Source organism: Lontra canadensis, unplaced genomic scaffold (assembly GCF_010015895.1).
Source record: "Lontra canadensis isolate GAN:19392208 unplaced genomic scaffold, GSC_riverotter_1.0 scaffold186, whole genome shotgun sequence".
In the NCBI taxonomy this organism is placed as follows: Eukaryota; Metazoa; Chordata; class Mammalia; order Carnivora; family Mustelidae; genus Lontra; species Lontra canadensis.
In genome coordinates, this window is record NW_022631180.1 from 1236759 (window position 1) to 1255852 (window position 19094).

The 19094-nt window shown below is 46.2% G+C and overlaps 1 protein-coding gene and 1 pseudogene across 1 annotated transcript; one reads left to right on the forward strand and one right to left on the reverse strand.

The window, feature by feature from the left end:
* LOC116860929 overlaps positions 1 to 19094 on the reverse strand; it is a 128100-nt pseudogene that overhangs the window by 82013 nt on the left and 26993 nt on the right.
* On the forward strand, positions 7949 to 10946 carry LOC116860955 (HLA class I histocompatibility antigen, alpha chain G-like). The gene is made up of 5 exons (XM_032847321.1): positions 7949 to 8038; positions 8292 to 9032; positions 9643 to 9918; positions 10035 to 10139; positions 10931 to 10946. The coding sequence occupies exons 1-5, from the start codon at positions 7966 to 7968 to the stop codon at positions 10933 to 10935; spliced, it is 1200 nt and encodes a 399-aa protein (XP_032703212.1). The 5' UTR covers positions 7949 to 7965; the 3' UTR covers positions 10936 to 10946.

A 19094-nucleotide genomic window follows, 5' to 3' on the forward strand; every position in this document is an offset into this window, starting at 1 on the left:
AAACCTGACAGATCCACCTCAGACCATGATTGAAGACTCAGGTTCTGATCTTCTACTTTAAAATCAATCATCTTTTCACAGAACTATTTCACTTTTGAATTTCTTTTTCTGAACCAGGTGGGCTAGACTGTATGGATAAATTCTTCCAGTAAAATAGCTTGAAATATCATGCAATGTAGAAAAACCATCGTCTTAAAAACATGAAAAGATAGGATAATAATAATAAAACAATGAGCATACCCCAAAAAGAAGGGAAAGACTCTGCTTGGCCCCCCAGAGAGCAGGGTCCTACAACATCAAGCAAAGGCTCTGTGAGTCCTCTGCTCAGAGAACAGATAGGCAGGCCCAGCCCTTCCAGCTCTGGGCCCTGAGATGCTGATTTTCCTACCATCTCCTTCTCTTTTAAAGCATTTACATTCTGATTATGATGTGTATGTATGATGTATAATAATATGGTATCATCTATATTCACCATAGAAAAATTATAGGATGGGAAAAGTGATAAATGACAAAGTAAAAACGATGTAATTCTCACATTTGAGCTGTTTTGTTGCATTTGCTTCTGTTCTCTTATCTATCTTCCTGCTGCTGCAAGTCTTTCTCTCTCTAAGGTGATGAGCACAGAGATCAGGGCCCCCAGCCCTGCTCCCTCCAGATGCCATTTCCCCACTCAGCTCCCTGTCACTCTCCTGAGAGGGCTGCCTCTCACTTCTTCCTCCCTCCTCAGCCTCCTTGACTCCCTCCCTGCTCCCCTCTGAGGGGATGAGCTCATTTGTTCCTCACTCAGAAAAGAAGGACTCAGGTGAGAACTGCACGGGCCCCCCACCGCACTCCCCACCTCTACACCTGTGTCCTCATCTTCTAAGCACTGATGGGGGAGAGGCCCTCCTGTCTCAGGCTGCCCATCCACATGGTCACATGGCCCCTCACTCACCTGCATTAATGCACTTTCCCCTCTCTCTTGCCTCGGGCATTTCTCCTACAAACATGCTGGGATGACTCCCATTCAAATCATGAAATAAAACTGAACATATCAAAACAAAATCATTCCATAAACCCAACACTTGCTCCCACGACTCCTCCAACTCCTGCCCCATCTCTATGGCCTCTGTGCAGAACTCATCCTGACCCATCATCTCACCCCCCATGTTGTCTTTGTAGCCAATGGCTGGAGGCACAGAGTTTTACAAGTCAAATCCTTCTGCAGTCCTTGATATCAAGACAGATGACCCCAAGCTTCGATCACCCCATTTCCTGAATCTCAGAGACCACCTGCATTAGTTCTTCTGGCTGATTCTCTGATTATTGCTTCTGTGCCTCTCAGCAGCCTGCTTCTCAGACTCCTTCTCTGGTCTTCAGGTTTATGTGTCATCTTTCCTGAACTGGCTCCTCTCTCACACTCTCCCATCTGCCCCATATAATTATTTGATAACTTCGATGAACTCAATGTTCAGTGTTTCCTTTACTATGACCATGAAATACTAGTCACAGCTGAGTCTTCTGTAGACTTATGATTGCGATCCCTTTCCTGAATCAACTTTTATTTTCCCCAGAGTAAATAAATATCTTATCCCTTCATTTACTTTTTTTCTCTTGTGCTCCTTTTAAATCCTTCCTCCGCTCTCCCTGAGTAAAACTTCATGAACATACTGGAGCCCATCCTCTCCTCTCCCATGTTCATATCCGTGCAGCCGCCTGGCCTACAGCCCTCAGTCCTGCCCCATGGGGAGGGGATGCCAACACCCCTGGGGCAGGGCTGACACCCAGACCCCCTGCAGCTCCTTCTGGGGGAACTAGGCCTCTCTCCTGCTGGCTCCCTGTGGCCGGGATCCCATGTGTTCCCCCTCTTCGGTTTTCTCCATCATTTGTCCCACTCTGCCTACTGCTGTCCTGCAGAAGGAAACACGGAAAGGAGAACAGAAACTCTCACATCTGAGGAGACTGTCACCTGGTAATGTGACAGAGACTCTGTGCTGGGTAGAGATGTCCTCAGGATTTGGGGGCCTTGTCTCATGCCTTCCAGCCCCCAGGCCTGTGTTGTTGCCTCTTGGAGTTTTCAAGGCATCTGCCCTTCCACCTTCTTTCTGACATTTTACTATGATATGTCCTCGTGTGGGTCTCCTCTCATCTGCTCTAGTTAAGAATTTGGGTGGGTCTCTCAACAAGTGTGTTTATCCCTATAAAGTGGGAGAAATATTCTTGAAATTTATTTCATCATTTCCTATTCACTTCATTTTCTTAAAAGATTTTATTTGACAGAGAGAAACATAATGACAGAGGGAACACAAGCAGGGGAAGTGAGAGAGGGAGAAGCAGGCTTCCCGCTCGATTCCAGGACCCTGGGATTATGACCTGAGCCAAAGGCAGATGCTTAATGATTGATCCACCCAGGCACTCCTCACTATCGTTTTTAAAACTGTTGTTATTAACTTGTTGGAAGCATTTGATTGAGAAACAAACAGGTCTTCTCTCCCGTTACCATCACATTCCTGATTGTATGACTTCAGGGAAGGAAAACAGTTATCATCCAGTGTATCCACTCAATTATTCATTTCTGTGGTCATATTGTTAGATTCCCAGAGCTCTTTCCTGTTCTATGATCGTACAGCACTGTGTGTAGTTGTGTTTTTGTTTCACATCCATATGCCTGGTGCATCCTGTAGATGTGACTGATCCTAGTGGTAGGGGCCCTGCTAGGTCTCCTGGTTCCTGCTTTCGTGATATCATGACCTTTCTCCACACAGGACTCATCTCAGGAGCAACCTGCATTCCCTCTGTCATTTCTGCTCCATGCCCATCTCCCACATGACCCTGCCATTGTCCTGTCACCAGGGTGTCACCCTTGCTCTGCACTGTAGCTCCAGAGGCCAACTGATCCTGAGTCCCTGGAGGCTTCAAGATATCCACTGGATGATGGACTTTAGTGTGATTTGAGCAGCTGAGTCACATTGCTCCTTAATGTCCTCCTAGGCTCTGAGCCTCGAAGCCTCCCATCACAGAACATTCTGGAACATTGCAACAGCTCACTTGCATGGAATGCACAGACATACCCACCCCCTGATAGACAGGAAACAACTAACAAGTCAACAAGGTCTCTGGGAGCAAACATTTTATGCTGAGCACAGCCTCCACAGCATCCTTCTCTCTGAGTCTCCCTTTCCCTGTCTGAACAAAGGGATGCCCTACAGGGTGCCTCCTGGGTTTGCTTTCATGATGAACTGTGACCCTCTGTGCAAATCACATGGTGATAATCCCTGACACATGCTAATGTTCCACTATTTGTACTTACCTTCATCATATTGATTATAGCGATTACATAACTTCTGTTCTTTGTTTTTATAAACCACAAGTGAACGCACATCCTTGTAAACATATGTAATTATCTCCTTAGGATAAACCCCTCAAAGAAAATGTCTGTTTCCCAATATAAGCACATAGCATTTGTGGAGACATTTTTCTAAAGCACCATTGAAAATTGTGTCCCAGTGATCACTTCCATCAACATTTACGACACTGTTTTCCTGAACCTCTGATGAACACTCTCATCCCTTACTTTCAACTTTGTCAAGTACATAGATTTATTTTATAGCTTTATTCCTATTACTTATTCCACATTCTCATATTTGTTTATGTTTTCTTATCACAAATACATTGGTTTGATGTTTCATTTACACCTTCCCAAATTATTTTCTAACATTTTTATTTCTCTTTTCTTTCTTTTTCTTTTGTTGTTTGATTGCATTTGACACAAAATATTACCCTCATTTCAGGTGTACAACATAGTGATTTGCCATGTAATCCAACAATTCCGCTCCTGGGTATTTACCCAAGGAAAAGAGAAATACCAATTCTATAATTATATTTTGAATCAGTTGTAGCTATTTTAAAATATGGAATTTAACAGAGAAGAGCCAGAAGCCCCCAACACTGGGAGCTGGTCTGACAGTGATAGTCAGGCTCAGTGTGGTCAGAAGCTGGTGAATGTCCACCACCTGGCCATATTCCTCTCCTGTGGGACATGAGCCTCACAGAACATCAGCATCAGCCAAGGACACTCTGAAACCATGACATCACTTTGTGTCATTACAGACAAAACAAGGCACTACACAACCCACAGAATAATACACATCTCCCTGTGTCAGCCAATGTGAGCAATCACTGCTTCTTCACCATGACTGCTCTCCCTTCACTCTGGTCTGCCCTGCTGGAGAGCAGACTCACTGGGATGCTCAGCCATGGGATTGCCTACACGTCCCGACAACACGCAGTCAGGAGTGGCCCCCAACTTCCATGGGTCCTCTCCAAAACTCCCATCCAAAGCCCATGTCCCATAGGTTCTAACACCTTCATATTAAGATGCCCCGTGGCATCTCACTGCAACAGGTAATAGATCCAACTTGAATGCCCACAGGTGCTCCTAGTGGTCTTGGGCTGAAGAGCATTGAACCATGTTACCCTTTTGTCTGTCACAATTGTTTTTGTGTCTTTTAATTTGTTCATGGACATGAGTTTGTATCTTTGTGAGAGTGTGGTTGGCATGCAGATATTTAATAAATTTCCTATAGGTTTTCGACACTAGACTGTGCTTAGAGAATTTCTTCATCCTACAGTTGTAAACATTTCATGTATATTTTCACCTCAGTAGAAATGAGGAGCAGAGGGTTTCACAAGGTTGAAGGGAAACACGGAGAATTGTCTGAATTTGGGCAAAAGTGTGGGGAGGAGCAAGAGGTAAAGGATGATAAGGTGGTGGAATCTAACATGTCTGTCTTCTGCTTTATGACATTTACAAGTACGTACAGAGCCTACGAGATACAAGTTGTAGCCAATATACCCTCTCACCTGGGCTCAGTGAAGACTTATGAGCCTCCTAATGTTTACCAGGTGAACACAACCAACACCAAGACATCCAAAGTAAGAGATAACAATGAGCTCCAGGGATGGGCATCTTGAACACTTACGACCTAGATGTGATAATCACGTTTTGGCTAATGTCTGTACACTTCAGCTGTCTCAATGCATGGTACTTACACTTTCATGCTGTATTTTAAGCATATGTTTCAGATCCACATAGACAAATCTACAAATTCCATTTAAAGGTAAATTTAATACACATACACCTATGAGTCACAGAGTCTCTTCTTTGAGGAGGATCCTGACAACTAAGAGCGTTCTAGATATGTACTGTCTGAATAATAGTTATAAGCCACCTGTGGCTACTTAAATTCCTATTCATTTAAAACAATTAAAAATTCAACTGCTTAGCACACCAGCCACATTTCAATGCCACCTGCATCTCAAGAGCCACATGCATCTCGTGGCCACCATACTGGACAGCGCGGATACAGAACAATTCCTTCCACACAGACTGTTTTATTGGAAGGTACTATACTTCATGCTTTGTGGGTCTCAAGTCAAATACACTAGATACATGTAAAGTGAAAAACCAACATGATTTCTCTTACAGACGACGTCAGATTCCTGGCTGGGATGAGAATACATAAGAAGCTGATGTGTCACAAAATCAAAGTTGTTTATGCCTAGGTCTGGTGCCTTCAGGGGAAAACTGTCCCCAGTTACAAAAAGGAAATCCCTGTCCCTCCACCTCCCTTCCCAGACTGGGGACCCTCTCTGCCATCACATTTCCAGGAGGTGAGGTCTCCTCTAGATGCACTCAGGGCCTGAAGTCAGAGCTGAGTTTTCAGAGAGCAAGTACAGCTCAGGGAAAGGGATTCTGCTGAGTGAGGAGGAGGCCAGGACAGGACCAGTGGGAGACTCTCCCAGGGTTTTCAGAGCAGCCGTTCTCAAAGTGTGGTCTGAGGAGCAGCTGATGTCACTGAGGCCCTTGCACAGAATCCATGAGGTTAACACTATTTTCATAACATTACTTAGACATTATTTGCCTTTTCACATCATTGACATTCACACTGAGGTAAAACTTAGCAAGAATGGAGGTAATAGGTCCACAGGGCAATTGTTTTTCTTCACCACTACTCACTTCCATAAAAAAACAAAACCACTCTTTCCACCACTTTCCAAGCCACCATAATGGTCCCATGCATGTCCCAGCAGATGCTCTCAAGAGTATTAATGCCTAGAAGAGAGGCAAAGTCAGGTCTTATTAGGCCATGCTCCAAAGTCATCATCCCATTTCTAACTGTGATGACAAAGCATGGTTATATTGGGAATTTGAAATCACTGCTGATCACAGAGCTGGGAATATTGCTGTGAACCTTATGGGCAGGTTAAACCTGAGTGAAGTGAGCAGCGCAGATTTGATGTGCAACTCAAAGATCTACCATGATAGCAGAAGAATCTGCCCCCCATCCCTCCAGTTTGGTTTCATTGTCCTGACAACCTCTGCTGGCATCATGGACCATGAAGAAGCAAAATGAAAACTCACATGAGGGAAAATCCTGAGACCTAGGGAGATAATACCTACATGCAAATAAAATACCTCAAAAACAAAAGTAGGACAAAAAACTAGTATCACATTCAAACATACTGATCAAAGCACTAGAAATTATTATCTTTATTAATTATTCTCAAATCCACATTTAAACATGTCGTATGTGATGACATGGGATGTACAGCACTTCTACATACATAAACCCCAAGGAAAATAATTTGTGTAAAATTAACTGGCCTCTTTTTTCTTTTTTTTTAACAGAATGCCATTTTTACCCGAAGGAATGAATGACACAGAACTTGGATTATTTAGACTAGCACAATTGACCGACAGTGTCTGGAAAATGAACATGAAGTTACCCTTTCAGGAAAATCAACTCATATATGACAGCTGAGAGTACTTGTTGCCTTGATCAAATGTAAGGTCTCAAGAGAAAAATCAGAATTTTGGGAAACTTGTGATGTACCAATAAACTTGACAGCTTCCCACTACTGATCTATTGGGATCTGTGGTAATATTAAAACAAATATGACTTTTGATAAATCAATTTTAACCTCATCAACACTAGAACACATGCATAATTTAGTTAAACAACACATTACTTTTTTAAAAAATCATGCGTTAGTACAAGATCCATTCAGTATGCAAGATGGGCCTGTGGATTTTAAGATATCAGATGACAGAGTCAATGATACTCTCTCAAGTTCCACTTTGCAAATAACCTTAGAGAAAGTACAACTTGTGTCATTTGAATACAGTACCTAAGATGAATAGCCGTAATTATCTGAGAAGGTTATGAAACATACTAGTCTCCCATATTTGTGTAAGGTTGTACATTTTTTCATACACATCAACCAGAACAACACAATAAAGGCAGAAGCAAATCTGAACATCCAGGGGACTTCTAAGGAGACAGACAAGAAAGGGACTTGCAAAAAAGTAAAATGCAAGAACATCACTCTTCTCTGATTTTTATTTGTAGAAATAGTTATTGTGCATAAAAACAATATTTCTGTTTTCATGCCATGGATTATTAATATGATTCTAAATGAATTAATGAATTTTTAAACCTGTTTTATTCCTACTACGGTAAATACTGATAGAGATAACCCACAGATACAAAATGACCCTTGGGATCCTCAGTCATCCCTGAGACTGTACAGATACATTGTGAACAGAATGTTTGAGAATCACTGACTCACGGAGCTCCTGGGCCATGACTCAGGGGGACAGTGTGACAAAGAGCGCTCTGTGCAGTAGGTGAAGGGTCAGGGCAAAGTCCCAGGTCCCTGGGTCGCCTCTCAGGACCCAGGGCGGTGTCTGGGTTGGGGAAGCCCAGTGTGGGGAGTCTCCATCTCTCTGGGTTTCACTTTTCTCTCTCCCAACCTGTGTCGCCTCCTCCTGCCTGGATACTCGTGACACACACCCAGCTGGCGCTCCCATTGGGTGCCGGGTTTCCGGCGAAGCCAATCAGCGGCACCGCGGTTTCGGGTTATAAAGTCTCCTCACCCGCCTGCGAGCCCAGCGGCGACTCACCGTCTCCTCAGACTCTGGAGATGCAGGTCGTGATGCCCCGAACCCTCCTACTGCTGCTGTGGGGGGCGCTGGCCGTGACCGAGACCTGGGCGGGTGAGTGCGGGGCTGGAGGAAAGGGCCTCTGCGGGGAGGGAGCGAGGGGACCACCCGGCGGGGACGCGGGACACCCAGGGTAGGTGCCTCTCCGCAGCCCCCATCCCCGCCCCGGCCTGTGCTTACCCCGTCCCTTCCCGCCTGCACCCTGCTCTCCCCGACTCGGTGCCCTCTCTCCCTGCCCTCCACCTGGGCCCCGGGCCCCGCGCCGGGAGGAGGGTCGGGCGGGGTCTCAGCCCCTCCGCGCCCGCAGGCTCCCACTCCCTGAGGTATTTCGACACCGCGGTGTCCCGGCCCGGCCGCGGGGAGCCCCGGTACTGGGAAGTCGGCTACGTGGACGACTCGCAGTTCGTGCGCTTCGACAGCGACTCTGCCAGTCGGAGGATGGAGCCGCGGGCGCGGTGGGTGGAGCAGGAGGGGCCGGAGTATTGGGACCGGAACACGCGGAACTGCAAGGACGCCGCACAGACTGACCGACTGAGCCTGAACAACCTGCGGGGCTACTACAACCAGAGCGAGGCCGGTGAGCGACAGGGCCCGGGTCCAGGTCACGACCCTCATTCTCCGATATCCGGGTCTGAGCGTCACCCGAGTCTGAGGGACCCTCCCGCTGCCCCTCCGCCGTCCCGCATCCTTAAGGCCAAAGAACCCGCGGGAACTTTTAGGCGGTTTTACTTTCTGTTTGGACTTAACCCCCTGCCTGTCGGGGCGGGGCCAGGGTCTCACACCATCCAGCGCATGTACGGCTGTGACGTGGGGCCCGACGGGCGCCTCCTCCGCGGGTACAGTCAGTTCGCCTACGACGGCGCGGATTACCTCGCCCTGAACGAGGACCTGCGCTCCTGGACCGCGGCAGACACGGCGGCGCAGATCTCCCGGCGCAAGTTAGAGGCGGCGGGTGATGCAGAGCGCTGGAGGAGCTACCTGGAGGGCACGTGCGTGGAGTGGCTCCAAAGGTACCTGGAGAACGGGAAGGAGACGCTGCTGCGCTCAGGTACTAGGGGCCGCGGGGCCTCCCTGATCTCTCCTCCCCTGGGGCTGGCTTCCCACCAGGAAGGGAAAATGGACTCAGTGGCCGAACACCGCCCTCCCACGGGTGGGGAGAGGGAGGTCCGCCTGGGTGTTCAGGTTCCTACTAGAGAGTGACTCACCCAAAGGGCAGCTTTTCTCTAAGGACAATGGAGGAATCCAGTCTCTCCCAGGAGACAGGTGGAGACCATCCCTGCAATAACCCATCCGCGGTTCTCTTTGACCCTGGCAGCCACCCTGGGAACCATGGCTTAACCTCTCAAGGCCTTTTTCTCCAGTGAGAACATCTTTGGAGGTCTGACTGGGTGTTTTGAGTCATTCACTCCCCTCCCCCCGCCAGAGTCAGAACCATTAGTGCGCTCTCCCCCTTAAACCTACAGCCTCCTATCCTGGACTCTCTCCCTGATTCTAGAACTTCCCAGGATTAGAAGATCCCAAGGTCTAGGTGGTGACTGGGTTTTGTGCTTCTTCCATCCGAACCAATACCCAGTCCATCTCAAGATGGTCACATGAATGCCATTTCAGTGGCCTATAAAGGTAAACTCAGGTGTGCATTTTCTGATTCTCTTCCTCAGAACCCCCCAATACACACGTGACCCGCCACTCCTACTCTGACCATGATGTCACCCTGAGGTGCTGGGCTCTGGACTTCTACCCTGCGGAGATCACCCTGACCTGGCAACGAGATGGAGAGGACCTGACCCAGGACACAGAGCTTGTGGAGACCAGGCCTGCAGGAGATGGAACCTTCCAGAAGTGGGTGGCTGTGGTGGTGCCTTCTGGAGAGGAGCAGACATACACATGCCATGTGCAGCATGAGGGGCTACCCAAGCCTGTCACCTTGAGATGGGGTAAGGAGGGTTTTGGGTAGAGCCTCTTCTCAGGGAAATCAGGCCTTCTAGAGAACTTCAGCAGGGCCAGGACACTTACCAGAGCTCTGTACCCCTGACCTTGCCTCCATTTCCAGAGCCACCTTCTCCCACCATCCCCATCACGTGGATCATTGCTGGTCTGGTTCTCCTCGTGGTCATTGCAGTGATTGGAGCTGTGATCTGGAGGAAGAAGCGCTCAGGTAAGGAATGGAGTGGGGTGAGGGATCTCAGGTTTCTTGTCCCACTGGGGGATTTCCTCTGTAGCAGACTGCCCTGCCTTGTTACTGGGAAGTACCATCCTCCCAAATGGACTTGCCTGCTCCGGAGCTGATCATGAACACTCACTCTATAGCAAAAACTTGTGAAAATGAAGGACACATTTTCATCTTGCTAATTCTGGTGATGGGGACCTCATGCCCAGCAGTCACAGGACAGAGAGGAAAGTCCCTGCTGAGGACAGAACTCCAGCCTGCTGGGTGACCCAGCGACTCCTCACCTCGTTTCTCATGTTTCCTATCGTGTCCTGGGTGTTCAGTTAGAATTCTGGAAACTTCATTTAGAACCAGGACTGGGAGCTTCCTTTAGGATCTCATGGCCCAGCCTTGTCTCAGGCCTCTGATATGATATTTTTTTCCCACAGGTGGAAAAGGACCAGGCTACTCCCATGCTGCACGTAAGTATGGAGGGGTGATCCCTGAGACCCTGGGATAGTGTAGACAGGACCCCATGGGGAGCTCACACACCCCATAGCTACTCCTTTAGTCTCCTCTCCTGTGGGCTCTGACCACATCCTGTTTGTTCTCCCCTAGGTGATGACAGTGCCCAGGGCTCTGATGTGTCTCTCACACATCACCTTCCTAAAGGTGAGACCCTGGAGACCCTGATGTGGAGAAGGATTGGGGCACTAGGGACACTTTGCACATGAGGGGGGCTTCTGAGATGTCCCCACTTATGGGACTGACCTCAATTTGTACATTATTTTTTTTCACAGTGTGAGACCAGCTGCCTTGTGGGGACTAAGAGATGGAAGATTTCTTCACACCCCCACTTGGTGACATTAGCAACCCCTAATTTCTCTTTGTGCAGATGTCAGAATGTGTCTGTGTTCCTTTGAACATAATGTGAGGACATGAGATTTGCCCACCAGACACCTCCATATTCTGATTTTATTCTCTTTTCTGATGTGCTTTCCTGTTCCAGCAGAGGCAGGACTGGACCATCTCCATCCCTTTCTTTATTTCATGTTGGGCTGAGTACAAATGACTTACTTCTGTATTAAAAATGAGAATCCAGACATGAGTTGTATTTCCTAATTCTTGCCATATGGGGTTGATGAGGTAATAAAAGAGGAGATTTGTAAAACTGAGACAGCAAATAAATGGAAGCACTGAGAACCTTCCAGAATCCGTGTGTTTACTGTGCTGAGTCTTGCGAGTGGGGGCAGAAGGCTGTGAGGAGATGAGTGGGGATGGGGCCTGTGCCCAGTGTGTGCTCAGTGCATCATGGGGGTGACGTGCTCACCCCTCAGCTGGGTCATCTCTCTGCTCTGTGTCCTTCACCCTTGTGTGGAAGCTAGGCGCTGTGATCACAGGGACTTAGATATCACTTGTCACCAGGACCTTGTGCAGCAAGAGCTTCCTGGGACTGGGTCAGCCTCACGTCAAGCCTGGGTTGGGTCATAGCCTCCATTCTGGGGTGGGCTTTTTTCATTGTTTCTCTAGAGCATCAGGGTGGCTCTTGCTCTTGTGTGCAAGTTCTTGACCCATTCTCCCTGGGTGACCCTATCGGTTATAGCAGCAGGTGTCCTTTGGGCTGTGTTCCCACAGGCCTAGGTTGTCCCCAGCACACAGGAGTCTCTGTGGTACAGAGGGATGAACTTTCAGACTCATCCATCTCTTCCCCTCACTCGAGACCTGTTTTCTAGATTATTCTTAGAATTCTGGAGATAGAGGAGGAATCTGAAAGTTTTTCAGCCTTAATAAACATCAGTTTGTTTCTCTCTCCAGCTGCTCTGCCCTCTCTTCCCTACCCCTAGTTTAATGATCCTAGTGCTGGCTTGGATCCAAGTTCATGGATCTATAAAGCAGAGTCTAATGTAGATCTCTTTGTGGTTGGAGAAAAGGACCCAAAAAGCCTGAGTACAGTGTTTCTGGAGAGAGAGATCTGTGTGCTGTGCTGTGCTGTGCTGTGCAGGAGAGATGGTGTGGAGGGAGGGGCTGAGCAGAGGGAGGGAGGGGAGGGCAGCCCTGTGAGGGGAGAGAGACAGCACTGATGGGGAGGTCGGTGCACGTGGGGCAGCAGCTGCCTCAGAACAGCTGTGCCTGAGACTCATCTAGAAGAAGGAGTCCTCTATCTGCTCATTCATTCAACTGACAACAGTCATGTGCCACATACAGGACATGCTATGTTTCCATCTGGAACGCCTCAGTGAGACTAAGAAGAGGGAAAATGTGCTGGTCTTGTGGAGAATATGTTCTAGTGTGAGGGGCAGACTATACTTGACCCTCCGACAATGTGGGGACTGAGGTAGTGGCCCCCTCGTGCAGTCAGAAATCCAAGTATAGCTTTTGACTCCCTCAAAACGTTAGAACTAATAGCCTACTGTTGCTGGAAGCCTCACTGATAACATGAAGAGTCACTTAACACACGTTTATGTCACAGGTAGAAAACAGTCTTCTATCAATGAATGAAACTGCAAAAATTAGTCAGAATCACAAAGAAGAAGAAATGTATGCACGGGACTTACTGCAAAAAGTCCACACACAGGTGCACATATATGGTGTAAACCAGTGTCATTCGGAGGTGAACTGTGTATTGTGTAAGCGCAGTAGTAAGGGAAGTGTTTAAGTTGGAAGTTGGCAGGAGCTGTGAGGAAGGAGACCCAGAGATCACCTGTGCTGAGACAGGGACGATGGCTCCTTTACTCCAGGGATCAGTGGAGCCTCACTGAGAAGGTGACCTCATCATGGAGGTCTGAGGGTATTAGAAGGCTTTTGAGTTTTCTCTGAGTGAGGAGTGGAGTTACAGGAATGAACAGATCGACGGGATTGACTTTCTAAGCAGCACCTGTTTGCTGCTGTGAGAATCGAGAGGTGCAGGGTGAGCCACCAGTAGAGAAAATGTAGGAAACCAGTGCTGTGTCCCAGGAGGGGGATGTGGGCTGTACGTCTAGGGTGTGAGGAGGGAAGATAATAGAAGTGGTTGGATGCTGGATATTCACAGATGGACTTTGCAGCATTACCTAATGGTTCCATTCTGGGTGGTGAGGAGGAGGAATCAAGGAGGGCACCCAGTATTTCAGACTGCACGTAGAAATGTGCAGTGCCTTCCTTGGATATGGGGAAGATTCTGGAAGCAGGACACTGGGTGAAGCAGCATCACAGGCATCCAGGTTAGGCATGTGGAATCTGAGACAACTATTAGAAATGCAGTGAGGTTGGCAGTTGCATACAGAGTGCAGGGGAGGAAAAATATCTGGATTGGAGAAATAGATTTAGGAGGTATATGAAATCATCATATACATGATGATTAGAGCCTTCAGCAGAGATGAGGAAACCAAGGGGGTAAGAACCATAGAAGAGAAAGGAACAGGACCAAACTCTGGACTCCTCCGGGCTAAGCAGGCTGACCAGAGCACACACTCAGAGAGCACTGCACAGTCTGGTTCTGCATCTAGAAGGCACATAGACCAGGGAGGCCCAGCCTTCAGTGTGCACAGGAATTTCCTGGACTATGAGATCTAAACAGTCTGGGGTAGAGCGTGAGATGCTGGGTTGATAACAAGGTTGGTGCTGCTGCTGCTGCTGGTCGTCAGATCCCACACTGAGTAACGAGCACAGGAAGCAGGATCCTCACATGGCCACGCATCAGCCTCTCCTATAGTGATTCCTGGGCCCACGCCCAACATTTTAAGCTGGTGGGTCTGGGGAGAGGCCTGAGTATTTGGTAACAAAGCCATAGGGAATCCTGTGACTCCACAAGATAGAGAACACTGAAGTGATCGATGAGAGCCCTCATTGTGGGAAGGGGTCTTACAGACACATTTAAATGGTTTTTCGGGGGCATCTGGGTGTCCCACTCTTGGTTTCAGCTCAGGTCACGATCTCAGGGTCATGAGAACTAGCCCATGTGATGAGTCTGCTTGAAATGTCCTCCCTCTCCATCTACCCCTCCCTGCTCCTCTCACACATGCTTGCTCTTTCCCTCTCTCATTCTCTCTGTCTCAAATAAATAAATAAAATCTTCAAATGGTTTTTTGTAGGAAGAAAAATGCAAGATATACTGGGAGACGCTTTTTTTCTCTTCCGTGGGGCACAGCCGGGTGACTGACTGAGGAAGTTAACAGCTCAACATAAAATGTCTGAGTTAAATGTCTGCATCACACAAAAGAAAATGGTGACTGTGTGACATGATGCACGTGTTAGTCAATGTTACGGTTGTTATCATTGTGAAATACAGAAATGTATCGATCAGCAGGTTGTACCCTAAACTCACACAATGCTGTATGTCAATCATATCTCTATAAAGTTGGTTTAAAAATGCCTGAATTCTTGTTCTTGGAAAGTCTTTACATGGGTTTCTGACTCCTTGTGATACATACATACAGTTACAGTGAGACTCGGGGAAGAGAGAGACTATATGGGACCTTGTTTTACTTCCAGGAAAGCCACAATACAGGCTTGAGACTACACAGCCGGGAGCAGAATCCACACTGAACCCTAGACAGAGGCCCACAGACAGCCAGTGCCCACTACTGGGTATCAACACCACTGTCCACACCACTGACTCCCCTGAGGGAGGCCACTGGACCCTGCAGCTGGGACTGCTATCGCTGCTGCCCTGACAGCTGCATGACACAACTGTGACACGGTTCAGACCCCCTGTGCCCAATACATGAACACTGTCCCAGTGAGTCTATTATGCGTCCTGAGTCTGAGTCTGGCAGGTGGTCACATGACTGTTGAAGCTTCATGTCATGTCCACCTGCAGGACTGGCAAAGTGGGTTCCCCTCTCTGTGGATGGAGGTGTCTCTGCCGCCAACAAGATTGTTGACAGGTGGCATTCCTGTACATGGGAAGAGAGGTATAAGTTCGGGGAATGGACATTGGGGTTCAGGAATGGAAAAGAATGACAAATTTCCACATTTGGAGCCATGATCTGAGACTAGAACTTGATCTGCACGCTGTAGGCACTCAAGTCTGCTTGGAGGAGGAGTGACTCATTAAGTGGCATCTTTCAACTTATTTCCTTGATGGTTGTTATGGGCCCAGGTTTGTCCACTTCAGTCCCTACTCACTGGTAAGTGGAGCAGCATTGTTGGGTCATGAAGTGATTGCTCAACACGTCTTCTTCCGGCCTTTGTCTCTTCCAGGGATCAAAAACCCAGATCTGTGTCACTTCAGATGATCCTCATATACACACTGACATTTGATGTTTCTTTCTATATGTACATATTTCTGGGGAGAGTATCCATAATTTCACCCAGTCTCCTGTGGCCTCCACAAAAGTCTGAAAACACTTTACAGTACAGACACTGTCCTACATCATCTCTGGTCCACGAACAGCTATAATCGCAGTGTTTCAGCAGATCCAATGACATGATATTCATGCTCAGTTTTGCTTGGCAATGACCAGTCTCAGACAGGAGAAGGTAGAGATTTCTGGCTTATACTCACTTCCAACTTCTGCGTGTACTTTCTGTGGCCTGAGTAACAGTTCCCAGACCAGGGCTGGCTCACAGAAGACACTGATCAGCACTGGTTTAGGTGACTTACACTCTAACACTGACTCAGGTGCCAGATAAAGAGCAGAAATGAAAAGTACTTACTGAGGATTCTATTTCTACCTACACAGCAGACTAAGGTTTAAGGCTGCCCCTCTCCATGTGAGGTGATGAGCACTGGTGTTATATGCAACTGATGAATTATTGAACTCTACATATGAAACTAATGATGTACTCTGTGTTGGCTAATTGAATTTAAATAAAAACAATATTTTTAAATAAGGCTGCTTCTTCTCCCAAAAATGAAAATGATAGAAAAAACATAAAATCACCCTAAAGTGCAGAAAAATCAAGAGAAAAATCATTTAGCTGAAAATTTATAAATGGACCATAAGCCAGAGAGAATAGTTGTTCTGATCCGTAGAGTATTTTTCAAATCTAGAAAATCTTAGCTTGGCTTCTCACGCTCATGAGCTTCATAGAGAGGAGACAATGCCCAGAGCTGCTTCATGTTAGCAGCAGGAGAAACATCCCCTCCCTGAAAATCTGGGAACCTAAGATTCACATCCTCAGAACAGGGTGACACAAATCAAATCTGTTCTATCTTCAAGTGCAAGAACATTCTAAGGAAATTTGCTTTTAAGTTGGAAAAAAGTAAGGAAACAACTATTTCAAAAATTTGCAGACACAGACTAAGCCATCTGTGATTTAGTAGTCCAAATTTGCTTCACCATCAGCCATTGGGCCAAAATAGTTTCATGTCATTAACTTAGTTTATAATTGTCCTGGATTGGTGATGATCCAAAACTTTTAAGAAAGAAATTTCTCATTAAAAATAGAGCTTCCCTATGACCCTGCAATTGCACTACTGGGTTATTTACCCCAAAGATACAGATGTAGTGAAAAGAAGGGCCATCTGTACCCCAATGTTTATAACAGCAATGGCCACGGTTGCCAAACTGTGGAAAGAACCAAGATGCCCTTCAACGGACGAATGGATAAGGAAGATGTGGTCCATATACACTATGGAGTATTATGCCTCCATCAGAAAGGATGAATACCCAACTTTTGTAGCAACATGGACGGGACTGGAAGAGATTATGCTGAGTGAAATAAGTCAAGCAGAGAGAGTCAATTATCATATGGTTTCACTTATTTGTGGAGCATAACAAATAGCATGGAGGACAAGGGGAGTTAGGAGAAGAGAGTTGAGGGAAATTGGAAGGGGAGGTGAACCATGAGAGACTATGGACTCTGAAAAACAATCTGAGGGTTTTGAAGGGGTTGGGGGTGGGAGGTTGGGGGAACCAGGTGGTGGGTATTGGAGAGGGCACGGATTGCATGGAGCACTGGGTGTGGTGCAAAAACAATGAATACTGTTATGCTGAAAATAAATTTAAAAAATTAAAAAAAAAGAAAGAAATTTATCCAGGGAAATCTCTATTTAACCTATGTGTCAAAAAACTTACACAGAAAATTAGACAGAGAAAAAAAGCAATTCGTAGAAAGAAATGTAAAGTTCAAATGGGAAAAAGACTGTGATTAAGTAACCTTAGAAAGAGTGAGTAGTAAAAAGCTCATGAAACTTCAATACTGGAACCATAAGGTACAATATAACAGGACCAGGATATGATACAAATATATAAACATATGTTATTTGAATATATATTATGGGTACGATATAAAGAAAAAAATCACAAAACTTAAAATATAGAAAATTTGGCAAAAGCAAAAACACCTCTTAAGAAAATAACTACAAAATAAAGTGATTAATAATTAAATAATGAAAATATTACAGTTTATTCACTGAATAAGAAGTTATCAGTAAAAGAAGAATGAGTAGAGGGGCACCTGGGTGGCTCAGCTGGTTAAGCACCTGCCTTCTGCTCATGTCATGAACCCAGGGTCTTGGGATCAAGCCCAGCTTCTGGCTCCCTGTTCAGCAGGAAGCCTTGCTTCTCTTTCCCCATCCCTCTGCTGCTCCCCTGCTCCTGCGTTCTCTCTCTCTCTCTCTCCTCTCTCCTAAACAAATAAAATCTTTTAAAAAAGAGAGAGAGAGAAATGAGTGAGACATGGAAAACAAAAAGCAAAAAGTAAGACAACGGCATAAATCAACAGTGTCAATATTAACAATCCAAGTGAATGGCTTAAATAAGTCAATCAACGTGCAGATTGTTAGCCTGAACACAAAACAAGATCCACCTATGCTGTCTACAGTAGATGCACTTTTTTTATATATATTTTAATCATTTTTTTAATTTATTTTCAGCATAACAGTATTCATTGTTTTTGCACCACACCCAGTGCTCCATGCAGTCTGTGCCCTCCACAATACCCACCACACGGTTCCCCCAACCTCCCACCCCCCCACCTCTTCAAACCCTTCAGATTGTTTCTCAGAGTCCATAGTCTCTCATTGTTCACCTCCCCTTCCAATGTCCCCCAGCTGCCTTCTCCTAACTCCCCATGTTCTCCATGCTATTTGTTATGCTCCACAAATAAGTGAAACCATATGATAATTGACTCTCTCTGCTTGACTTATTTCACTCAGCATAATCTCTTCCAGTCCCGTCCATGTTGCTACAAAAGTTGAGTATTCATCCTTTCTGATGGAGGCATAATACTCCATAGTGTATATGGACCACATCTTCCTTATCCATTCGTCCGTTGAAGGGCATCTTGGTTCTTTCCACAGTTTGGCAACCGTGGCCATTGCTGTTATAAACATTGGGGTACAGATGGCCCTTCTTTTCACTACATCTGTATCTTTGGGGTAAATAACCCAGTAGTGCAATTGCAGGGTCATAGGGAAGTTCTATTTTTAATTTCTTGAGGAATCTCCACACTGTTCTCCAAAGAGGCAGTAGACGCACTTGATCTCAGTTACAAACAGATTAAACTCAAAGAGATGGAAAAAGTTATCTCAGGCAAACAACCATAAGAAAGCTGGAGTGGATACACTCATTAGCCAAAAGGGACTTTATAGTTGGGGGCACCTGGGTGACTCAGTTGTTAAGAGTCTGCCTTTGGCTCAGATCATGGTCCACTGAACCCCTGCATCAAGCTCCCTGCTCAGTGGGAAGCCTGATTCTCCCTCCCCCCACTGCCTCTGCTTGTGATCCCTCTGTCACTGTGTCTCTCTCTGTCTAATAAATAAATAATTTTTAAAAAAAAATAAAATAAATGGGATCATTTTATAATGATAAAATGGTCAAGTCATCAGAAAGATGAAACCACTCTAAATATATATTCACCTAATAACTCAACACCCAACTGCTTGTAGCAAAACTGACAGAAACTGAGAAACAGACAATATGACAATAATACTTAAACTTTAATATATCACTTTCAATAATGGATAGGACAGCTATGCAGAGACCAATGAAGATAAAGAAGACTTGAACCATACTATAAAACAACAGTGTAAGTCTG